This window comes from Anneissia japonica, unplaced genomic scaffold, assembly GCF_011630105.1.
Source record: "Anneissia japonica isolate Jap-2015-1 unplaced genomic scaffold, ASM1163010v1 scaffold1483_len710385_cov172, whole genome shotgun sequence".
NCBI lineage: Eukaryota > Metazoa > Echinodermata > Crinoidea > Comatulida > Comatulidae > Anneissia > Anneissia japonica.
The window spans coordinates 85957-98398 of NW_022732828.1; the positions used below are offsets into that span (position 1 = coordinate 85957).

The 12442-nt window shown below is 31.8% G+C and overlaps 1 protein-coding gene across 2 annotated transcripts in view; it reads left to right on the plus strand.

The window, feature by feature from the left end:
• LOC117115820 (serine/threonine-protein kinase Nek7-like) overlaps nt 1-11873 on the plus strand; it is a 23385-nt gene extending 11512 nt beyond the window's left edge. The window contains exons 6-8 of one of the 2 annotated variants that reach the window (XM_033259771.1): nt 5711-5913; nt 6610-6723; nt 8582-11873. In XM_033259771.1, coding sequence (XP_033115662.1) covers nt 5711-5913; nt 6610-6723; nt 8582-8689 — 425 coding nt within the window. In that variant the 3' untranslated portion in view covers nt 8690-11873. Of the gene's footprint in view, nt 1-5710; nt 5914-6383; nt 6498-6609; nt 6724-8581 lie in introns of both variants that reach the window. The other variant, XM_033259769.1, reaches the window with a different exon arrangement.
• The last annotated feature ends 569 nt before the right edge of the window (nt 11874-12442 follow it).

Sequence of the window (12442 nt, forward strand, 5' to 3'; positions counted from 1 at the left end):
AATAACATTTTATTTTTATTTTAAATGATTACTGGCAGGCGGCGGGAGGTGGATGCGATCTACAACCTCTGAATTTGCCTAGTAACGATGAATTCGTCGAGAAAATGGTAATATTTTATGAGAAATAGTCTGTATTTCTCATTTTTTTTATTCTTTTGCGTAAAACTAAAATTTATTAAAATATTTTTCCATGATTTATAATAATTGGAGTAATGCAAATGCATATTTTCTAAAAAAAGTCATTTTTAGTGAAATTTTGCCGGGAATGGGGCTTTAAACTAGAAATTTTGTATTATGTTTATAAATCTTTCTAACATATATAAAAATCAGATTTTTCTTTAAAAAAAAATAAATTTGGCCGTGAGTGGGGCTTTAAAGAAAATTGGTCCTGCCTAAGCATTTCTGTGAAATCGCTACTGAGTACCCTTGACAGCTATGTGGGATATAGGGTAACAATTTTATGGAAAACTGGACTATCTAGAATAGTATCAGTTTCATTTGGTGGCTCACAAATTTAAATAATATACAAAAAACGAGAGGAAAGAATATATATTCGATTTGATGCATTTATTACAAAATACAAGATATAGTACCTTTAGTTTGTCATCCACACATAACCAGGAAGCCAAGTTGGCACCAGGTCTGTTGAGGGTACATATAAAGTAACTGTGGAACACAACCACAATCAGGAAGCTTTTGTTTCACATTTTTGTTGTGCTGTATCAGTGGTTAATTTGAGGTGGTTTTTTTTTGTGTGACTCCAGAAAAGCAGTTATCCCTTTTGCATCCTCTTAGGCTTAGAAGTTGTTTTTTTTTTTATGTTTTTATAATAATGCTGAATTATAAATAGGTTCAAAGCACTTTGAGATATACAGTAGGCTGCAATTTTTGATAGTATCGTAGTATAAATACTACTGTTGATTGCAAGGACATGTAACTTTGTTATTAATAGAATTTTTCCATAGAATTAAGGAAGTTACAACAATACTGTATATCAATTCATAATGTTATGATACACTCCATCAAACATTTTAAATGCCTAAGTATTTAATCTGCTGTCCATTGTTCAACTTCTAATTGTTAATTTATATATTTCAGGATTTTCATTTTTGTGGTTTATCACCCAACAGTTGTTATTCTATGGCCATGTTTTTGCAGCACTTACTGTATTATTCGATAAATTATCGGAAAGCAGCCATTTTGTTATTTTTCGCTGCTGAAATGAGGCCCAAAGTTTCCGATAAATTTTTGCATGAGAGTTAGATAATTTACCGGAAAAAGTTCAGAATGAGAAAATGAATAACCTTTGACCGATATCAAATCACATTCATGCAAAGAATTCTTTTGGGTAGTTAGTTTCTTAGGCAACTACTGTAGTAGTAGCCAAACACTTCATAATAAAAAGTGAGTAAATTTTTTGTGTTCATTAAATAACTAAAATGGCTGCCTTCGACGTCAACGATGGTGCGTGGCTGGGCCTACAGTAGCTCTATCCATACTGTAATCGTTTATTGTCGTAAACCAAACAAAGGTTGCATTCTTTTTCCTCCTCTTATCCTTATATAGAAGTACAATCAAGCATCATTGTGACAGTACATTTCCCAGAGTGAAATAGTACCAAACGATTTCGTTCTTGGCCGAGGCCTATCCATCTTGCACAAAAAAAGGGTCACCTGCTAGGCCAACAAAATGAATGTTTTGATGTTGAACACACTGCATTATTGTCTATAATGTTGCATGATGGGTAAAATATTTGGATTGAATTGTAAGATAATTTATCAGAGAAATTATTAGAGAAATTATAAGCGCTGCGGAAACTCGGCCTAAGTCTGTGCTAGTAGAATTTATTATACTTTTGAAGGCAATGCTTGTGACAATGTATGTATATTGATGTATGAACTAAATTTTATTTAAAAAAATAAAAAAAATCTACCCTTCCATATATATTTCATTTATATATATTTCATTAATATTATTTATATGTAAGTCTTTCAATTCATTTGTTATGTAAAAACTTTCTTTATTCCAGATACTAATAGCACTTCAAAACATGTAACTGCTCTCCACATTTCCACCTCATATAGTAGGCTACTATTAACTAGTATACAGATCGTCATATTCTACATCTCAACTGACATCCATGGCCTTTCGTACATATAAATACTTCAATAATTAATATACTTGAATTTCCATTACCGTAATGACAACGATATTGTAAAAATTGAAATTTATCTCAACCTTGTGAGCATTTCAGACATAATGATACATCATTTTTAATACAATTTATTAAACTAGAAGCAGATTCTAAAATACGCACGTCAAATCGTCAATATAATTTTTAATTTTAATTGCCATCCAGTGATTAATGACATTGAGTTTATAAAGATGATAGAATATATTTTGAGAATATAATGATGTTGTTGACAAATCCTACATACAACATCTCACATCTCATCTATTGAATTTTCATTTACGCACTGTAGAAGGAAATGGAAATTGGAAGTTATTGGATGAGTTTTCCGTTTATATTTTATCGGGCACATACAAGGAGGTTAACGATAATGATGGCACTACTTTTTACATTTCATTATTATCTATAGAATTATTCCATTTCTCTGTAATTATGAACACATCACAGCAGGTTTTTGATTAGGAATTCAGCTCATCATCCAGGAACTGGCTTTCTCACAAGTACTGTAATGTCATTTATAATTCATATTTTTTATGTCTATTGTAAAGGATCATTCAAAGCTGTCAGTCACGTTATTGACTGTTTTACATGCACAGTATACAGTATTGAAATGAAACATCAAGATCTGTGTTCTCTGGCTGCGATGCATTGTTTTGAATTTTAAAGTTGAGTTTTAGAGCTAAAATTCTTCCTATTATACTTTTTAGACATTTAGAAGTTTTTTTTTACTGGGACTACAGAATATTTCTCAGCTGTAGGTGGCAGGGATTTAGCCGGGGATGTATGTCAAAAAGATGCAGTCACATTGCCGGGAGGTGGCCGGGAATAGCAAATACACGTAACCCTTCTGTAAATTACATCCCTGTCCAAGTCCCAGCTAGGCCCGGGTCCTTTGGGGCCTGGACTATAATTGACATGTGCAGTATTTTTACTTACTTGACACTGACAGTCAGTTCCTAAGAACTCATTAATATTCACAAGTTCAATCCTTTCCTTGTGCACATATGTAATATAAACATAATAACAGGGGTCCCAAATCTCCCACAAGTTGCGGGAGTCTCCCGGATATAGTGAACAGCCTCCCATACTCCCACAAGAAAGCAAACAATCCGCCGGAGACTTAACCCATCTCCCTCAAATTTCTTGCTTGTATTTACTACTGTATTATCTTTATCTCCATCCCGGAAGTTAACTGGTAATTGGTATCAAGATGCGTTAAAAAAGCACCTTTTCACCATTTCTCCTGGAAGTGCCTTCTTAAAAATTGGGACCTCTGTAATAACCAAAAAATATTTTAAGTACCTAGGCTATGGAGAAAATACCAAATTGAATAGTGGGTCTCTCATTTTGTGAAATGAGAAGCATCAGTGGCGTATCTATGGGTGGGCATGAGGGGGATGCAGGGCCCCCCCAAAAAAATTATTCGCGTGCCCCCTCAAATGAAATCACGGCCAAGTAGTAACAAATCGCCTAAAATCACCATATTTTGTGAAATAGTGCCCCTTAACTGATTATCAAGCTCCCCCCACTTCACCTTCGCGCCCCCCCCAATTCAGCCCCTCCAATTCAAGACTTCTAGATACGCCACTGAGAAGCATACAGATGAAAAGATTGATATTTATTTTATCTGCTACCACAGTTGTTGAACCTGAACCTTAAAGCCATTAATTTTTACAAGCTTCAACACTTGTGTAATTTGAGTAGTAGAACCACTCGTGATATTTATGAACCACTTTGCAATACTTGTTCATTACTTATCAAGTTGGGAACAGTGATAATATTGTACAATGGACATAAATAGTTGTTAATAAAATTTGAACTCTAAAAACTTCCCTTTAAATGAAAGATGTTGGCCTTTCTATCATGTGATTGATTGAGATGCAACTCATCTTTATATAACATCTAGACAATGAACTGAATTTCTAAGGAATTCACTTTAATGCCTGCTTGCATTGCGTACCACGGCGGCATTTTGTACTTAAAAGGCTTTCAGCTTTTAGGAGCACTTTACTCAAGATCGTGATTATTAACAGTCATAATACAGTGATTTTTGTATGTGAGCGATACTGTGTTGTAGACAACGTGAAATGATAGAAACCCTTAGTAGTGGTAAGGACACCATCCTCACGCAATTTGATACTTAGCATCAAAAGCATGCTACTGTAATACTGATTATGATTGCAGTCAATTTGGAGGATGAGATTGATATCCTGAAGCATATTAAAATAGAATACATTTGAAAATGATATGTGTGGTAGCGTATGTATCTGCATTATGTTGCATTGAGAAGTAATAGCTATACTTCATGAATTTACTTCTAGCTGTTCTTGAACCCTTGTGAATAAATAAAAAGCTTGTTATTTGTATAGGAAATTTTAATTTTAATCAGTAATAACAACAACCTATATACCACTTATATGATAGAAACAGTAGTTTTCCCACTTATGTTTACTTTGAATCTTGAAGGATTAAATAAGAACATCTGTAATATCTGACCTCCTTGGTAAACTTAACAAATACTTTAAATTTCTGACACAATGCATACTGTGCTGCTACTATAGTACCTTGTATTGCTAGCAATAGTTTGCCATTTTATTTATTGTTTTTAAACTCATCTGTAACACAATCACCTTAAATTAAAAGCTAGGATTAAAGATTAGGAAAATAAGTGACAGTTGGAGACTTGTGGTTAGCTTTTAGTCCTTCATTCTTGCAGTCTTAAAATGAAATTTCTTTAACACACATTCCTTTAAAATGTCCTCATGATGAGACCACATTATTTATTTCTGGAGTAACATTGTATAGAGTGTAACGATCACATATTCAAATGTCATCATATAATTTCATTTGCTTGTACCATGGCTAATTAAAGTTAAGAAATGAATGTGTTTTTTTTTTTTTGCTGATATTTGAAGTTAATCTATAGAAATGTCCTCATGATGAGACCACATTATTTATTTCTGGAGTAACATTATATAGAGTGGAACGATCACATATTCAAATGTCATCATATAATTTCTTGTACTATGGCTAATTAAGGTCAAGAAATGGATGTGTTTTTTTTTTTGTTTTTTTTGGGGGGGTTTTTTTTTGCTGATATTTGAAGTTAATCTGTAATTGGTGGTTTAAAAGGTACATGCCTTCAATTACATGTACCTTTTAAACCACCAATTACAAGGTACATGCCTTCAATTACATGATCCTGTGTTCGAAACTTATTTTTCATGCAAATCTCCATTCTGAGTCATAATTTCTTAATGAGATATCACATAATCAATCCTGTAAGTGACGAGACACTCATTATTATTTATATATATATTATTATTTATTATTTATTCAGAACTTCGCTTTTATATTAGTGGCACTCTTCTAAGAGGAAGGTGCATCCAAAAAAAATAAACTAAAATTATACAAAATAACAAAAATTAAGCTAAGAAATGGAAATCTGCAAAATAGTACTAAAAAGATTTAGATATAAAAATTATTTTAATGTTTAATTTCTTAATTTGAATCTTGCAGATATCAAGCCTGCCAATGTGTTCATCACAGCCAGTGGAGTGGTGAAACTGGGTGATCTCGGTCTAGGTCGGTTCTTCAGCTCAAAGACAACAGCCGCCCACTCTCTTGTGGGTACACCCTACTACATGTCTCCTGAACGCATTCATGAAACTGGCTACAACTTCAAGTCAGATGTATGGTCTGTGGGATGTTTACTGTATGAGGTATGTATGTGATAAAGCAAATGATATTTTGTTGGTGTCTTACAACTAATTAACGTTTTTGTTGGAAAATCAATTTGAAGGAGCCACTGTAACTAGTGTGTAAGAACAGTACATACAAAGTTTATATAAGTATAAAACTGTATAATTGTATATTTTTTTTAAAATATTGTTTACATTTTTTCCATGTTGAACAATTTAAAGATTGATATGATGTATTTATCTCAGCTTCACATGGTTATGAAATTAAGTATTAATGATATTCCAACCATCATATTAATTAATTTGAAAAGATTATTAATTATTCATATGTTTCTAATAATTGATACTATACAGTACAGGAAAATTAATTTCCTGTCAAGTGAAAATTTTTAATAAAATTATTATCAGCTGTTATGTGTAAACTATAACATTGGTTGGCTGGGATAATTCATTATTGTTTGTTAGTTTGTATTAACACTGATGTTCTATAGATGGCAGCATTACAGTCTCCATTTTATGGAGATAAGATGAATCTGTATTCACTATGCAAGAAGATTGAACAGTGTGACTATCCCCCACTACCAGCTGAATACTACTCTCAAGAGGTTAGTACGGTCCAGTGGCTGTGTTCCCCCAGCCCACTATGTGTTCCTCGTGACACTTTCACTCTTTGTGCTGTGCTTTATTGTGTGCATCTTTAAATTGTTCTCTGTGTAGATGGCTGCTTTGCACTCACCATTCTATGGTGATAAGATGGACCTATTTTCATTGTGTAAGAAGATAGAAAAGTGTGAATATCCACCATTAGAAGCTTCTCTATACTCACGACAGGTGGGTATATCACTCTTCTTGCTCTGCTATAGTCTATTTCTTCCCTACACCAGGGCTTAGCCATTGCCTTCTGGACAAAATGATGACCTTTTGTGCTGTACAATTGCTTCTTGTGTGTAAATAAATTGTGTTGTTGCTACTGCTGCTAAATTAAATATAAAAGGATAAACATTCAAATAGTTCTTGGTCAATCAGTGTATGATTAGTATCCTAGCAACAGCATGGTGTGACTGTAGAATGGCGCCTTAGCCTTGTGGTTGTAATGTTAGCCATCCAGTTGAAATTTGTTAAGTTCCTGGGTGCAAATTCTTATTCAAATTAAAAATTGGTCTGTTTTATCAATTTAATTATTTCAAGTTAAAAAAATATATATGTTTACTCCCTACCAGAGAACAATACTAACTGTTGTTATCTATATATAGTTATAATTAACATTTATTGTAATTAATACTTAATATTCATTGAACAAATTCATTTGGAATAAGCATAAAATGTTCATATTGATTGTTGATACTTAATATTATTTCAATTAATAATTATAAAAATTATTGTTTGGTATTGTAATTGAATTTTTACCTCTAAATTAGGGACAAATTTGAATTAACTTTTTTGTTGTTGTTATAACATACTATATTTTCTTCAAGATTTGGGGGCTTATTTACATAATGTACTGTCTTCTCATTCTCAGATCCATAGTTAAGATCTTGTCAACTTATATATTAATGCATCTCATTATTTAATTTATTCATAAGGCCTCTGGATATCAGCTAACCTGCACCACTTGGAATTGTCACTTTGCTATAAATGTTCAAATATTAAATTGTCATGTGACCTTAGCTTGATTAATTTTCTATCAATTTTATTGTACATGGAGTGATCAAATTTCTACTCCACCATTTACTCTAATTAATAATGCAATAACTTTTAGTTGTTTTTTTTTTTCACAATTTAGAATCATGACTGAGTGTTCTAACAAATTCTACTGTTTGTTCGCAGTAACTAATAAATTTCTCCCCTAACAATAAACATTTGTCAATGTATCTGTTTTTGTTTCGATGCTCCACTTTTATTGCGTATTCTTGCATACCATGGTCGCACATTGACTAGCATTTGCGAATATACTTGTGTATTGTGTGTAATTAGAGTGTGGAAGTCTTTTGCATTGTGAATTGAATATGCTAGTTAACCAGTAGGTAAAGCAAACACTTGAGCGACAGTTGAGTTCAAGATCTATAGTAATGTGTTTCTTTTAAAAATTATATTAGGATTGGAAGGTCAACATACACATTAACTGAAATTTATTAAACGATTGTTTTATTCATATTTTCAAAATAACATGGCTTACCTCTTAACAGCATTATAATGCTGTACTTAATCAATTTTGTGGGAAAAATGAAATATATATTAATTAATAGTAAAATTTACTATTAATTATATGATGTTTTATTTATCCTTCACCTTCTCAAAATTTAAATTGCTCACTGAAACCCACTGATGTTTGCAATATTGTTTCTAAAGTGTATTAGCATACATAAACACAAATTGGTGGTACACATACAGTACATATTTCTGACCTTGTTCTTATTAGTCAGTTGTTCTCGATTGACAACAAAACACCAATATTATTAGCATTTATACATATTGTTAGCAATTGTTATAGTAATTGAGCTCCCAAACCTTGGATTTAGATTATGTTGGTGTGCTAAGCATGCCAAGAGAGAGGATAGTCACAGGATTAATTTCCAGTAGAGACATTCTGGATGGTGAATAGCACAGTACATCGGGGGAAACAATCTCCTGCTCTTGCTGAAAGACTTTCGCTTATTTTCACTAAAATTCTCTCTTTTTATTTCTGCAGTTACGTGAGCTTGTTCAGTTGTGTATTAAGGCTGATCCTGAGGAGAGACCAGATATAGATTATGTACATGACGTTGCTCAGCGAATGCATTCCATCAGCGTCCAATAAACCCAATCCTATGAGTACTAGCATCACCATGGTAATTCCAAATTATGTTCCTAAATGTAATACAGTCATTTCTCCCTGCAAAGTATCTCTCCCCCCCCCCACCCACCACCCCCACTCCTTCATTGAAATTGAATATATGAATAAGAGATTCCAATCCATCACTTCCTCAAAGTCATCCCCAGAATGAAATTATTTGATGTACTGTGTTTCCTGTAAGACTGAATTTGACTGTTTGAATAATTAATTATAATTAATAATTATTATAGTTATTAATTATTTATGTAAGATAAAATCCTATCATTCCATTTTTTATGAAATATGATATTTCTAACTATTGTATTGATATAAAATGTTCCCAGAAATACAGTAGCTACTTGGATGCCTTGATAAATTTGTCGCCTTAATTTGATCAGTCTACATCTTTTCCATTAAGATGTTAGTTATAGTTTGTATTATGTACTGCATGCAGTGATGGGTTTTTTAAAAGGATTGTGAAAAATGTGATGTATCTTAATTGATAATTTCACCAGATTTTTTAAAATATATTTTTGTCAAATATTACTTCTGTGTGATTAACTATGTCAGAAATTATCAAAACACTCATTGATGTGTTATTTTATTATCTTGTCATAGGTCAAATCTTTATATAAATTGTAAAGTGAAATGTTATGACATAGGTTATATTAACATGATTAACAGTTTGAGAGGTAATCTCATCACATTTTCTTATGTCAGAGGTTACCAGAGAATATTTGTTGGTGTACCAGGATATCACAGCACATGTCAATGGTTATCAACACATTTTATTGTGTCAAAGAATGTGAATTATTATTGGCGGGAAAGGTTTGTTATACATGAGAAGAGAGGTTGTATGATTTGTGATAATAAAATATATTTTTTGTGACCAAATGTAAATAGATTAAAATTCTACAATATGTTGCTGACAGAAAATACATTGATTGATGTGCAAGAAAATATTGCTTTAAAAATGAAATAAAACCTCTTTTAATTTATGATATTTGAAACAATAATAGAATATTAGAGAAATCCTTACACATATATATATATATTTAGTAGGGTACACAAATGCAAGACCAAGCAAGATCTTTGTAAAGATATTTTGTAAATAAGAAAATATGAAAAAAAATAAGTTTTTTCTAGAATGAAAACGCAATGGTTATTGACAATTTTTAAGAATCTGTAAGGTGTGTAAGTTGTGTTTGTAAGTTGCATTATCAGTAGAGTGAGTCTGAATATTTATATAACTTTTTGAATTTCAGTCATTACGCAGGTACTTAAATGAAGACACCGTAATTTTGTTCAATTATTTCTATTCTTTAATAAACGTTATTTGTAAAATATATTTATTTACACCTTTTTAGTGATGTAAAGTGGCTATAGACAGTCATTCTCCCCATTTTAGTTTTCAATTCTACAAAATCAAATGATTTCATAATGCATTTTACGATGAAAAGTTTTCTGTTTCATTTAAATAGTTAACACTCTGACTTCAGAAGATTCTAATGGTCAACAAACACCCAATAAATCAATAGATTTGTAAGGACCTTTACTTTTTTGTTGCAGCATATGATTGCAAAATACAATTATTTTTTTGTAAAGATACACACATTGGATAGTCACATGGCACCTACCTACCTAATTTCTTTTTTTCTAGATCTAGAATGTAGTTTATGTTAACTAACAATTTAAACTACAGCCTTCTGGTCTCATTTGTCAGATATAAATGTACAAATATGGGCTCACCTAAATTATCACATGGTCATATGGGATGATGAATAGCAGAAATATGAGTAGATTATGGTAATGTAGTTTGAGGGCAGTATATTTTGTCTTTTTGTTCACATTTGTGAATGATATGCAGTGCCAGATTCTATTAGTGCTTGTTTATTATTGGCTAACGGCGGCATTGAAAATAAATTTATGCATGGTTTGTGCATCCTGTTCCCATGCGCATTTTTCTAAATTAGCCATAATTGGCACTGCAACGATTTGGGTATCATAAAGCTTTGACATGCACATTCAATATGTAGTGATAATGCGGTACAGTGAGGTTGTAATAAGTTGGCTTTGCCAATAACCTGACATATTTAATAGTAGATGGGTAATACTTGATGATATTCAGTGACCAAAAATAATCTTGTAACAGTCTACTCTGTTCCTCTGAAGGAAAATATAATTTTGTTGCAGTTTTGAAAAATGTTCGTCAGATCAGGGAGTGTTATAATCACTATAACTACTCCTGGTCAGATCCAAGTACAGTAATCTTCAGTGAATTTTCGCATGATCATCTAAATACAGATTTGTTTATAATGATGTAGCCATCATTAATCATTCGTTCATAAATATAATTTTTATTTTTATTTATTTGCTGTCGATTACAATAAGAAATAATTATTAATTTTTTATGATGATAATATTTTTTTGAGGATTTACAATATTGCGTAATGTATTTACAAAGTTACAAAAGCTGAACGCCGATTTTTAACATTATTGGTCAATTCTTGTCAAACACACATCGACCTTTGCACAGTACATATGTTTGTCTCAAGTGTAGTTATAAATTGAAGCACAACCTTAATATTTGATCATCTGGAATTTATTTAAATGTGTGCAATGAAACTAGATAGATATATTGTGGTTCTAAATATGGCAAATTAAAAAAGTATCCGTCCACAGCCAGAGGGTCAAGTAGTAAGTTTATGCTATGAATGCCCAAGTCGGGGTAACTTAAGTCTTAAGAGTGTCAACAAACTTATTCATCTTTTCAAAGAATTTGCTCGAAATATAACCTGTTCTTTCCCTTTCAATTTTCACTGTGGTAAAGAAGTGGTATATATATTTTTTGTATTGTAAAAATACCTTGGATAAATTTTTGCCATAAAGTAGTGATTTTTTCTCAAAGTTTCATGGTTAAACACTATTATTTGGAGTATTTGAAAGTATCTATGAATACTCTTGAATATTGAGTGTTTGAAAATGGAATAATTCTTGTAAGTAACTAAGAATTTGTTAGTGTTTTGGTAAACAGCAGGAGTTATCCCGTTTCCATACATAATTGAAACCAGGTGAAATTATATGAGCTTTTTGAGTGTTTGTTAAACATTTTTTTCACATGTAAAGTGATAAAACTGTTGGTGTGTGTCAATAAACCGAGTCATCTTCACATGTGTGTGTATTAATTTTATGTATTTGTGTATAAATATCTCAATCATACATGAACATAATAAGTGATAAAAATGCTAGGGTCCATTTTTTCCAAGATTGTCTTGGAAGCCATTTTGAGATTTCAAAATGGCTGCCACTTTCACAATAGAAGTAACTATAACTCACTGCTATTAGAGCAAGTATGCACATGATTTTTGTACAAAACTCTGTTTTCCATGACAACCGCCCCAATTGTGGTATTCTCACAGGTAGTGGAACCCTATGTTTTGAATGTCAACTTGTCCAATGGTCATATACTCATGGATTATATAAATGGCTGTCATCTTGAATTCCAAAATGGCCGACGAATTCCCAGCACAAACTGCATAGCTTTTTGCAAAAGCAAATATGTCAATTATTCTTTGCAAAACCCAAATTTGTATTGCAAACCTATCAATATTAACCTGTCTTTTTAAAGTAGAAACATAGCCTAATCTTCTTGGACTATAAAGAAAATGATAACGCATCGGAAAAGAAAACAACTAAGACAGAAAGACAACATCCTTTTAGAAGTAAAAGTTATAGTTA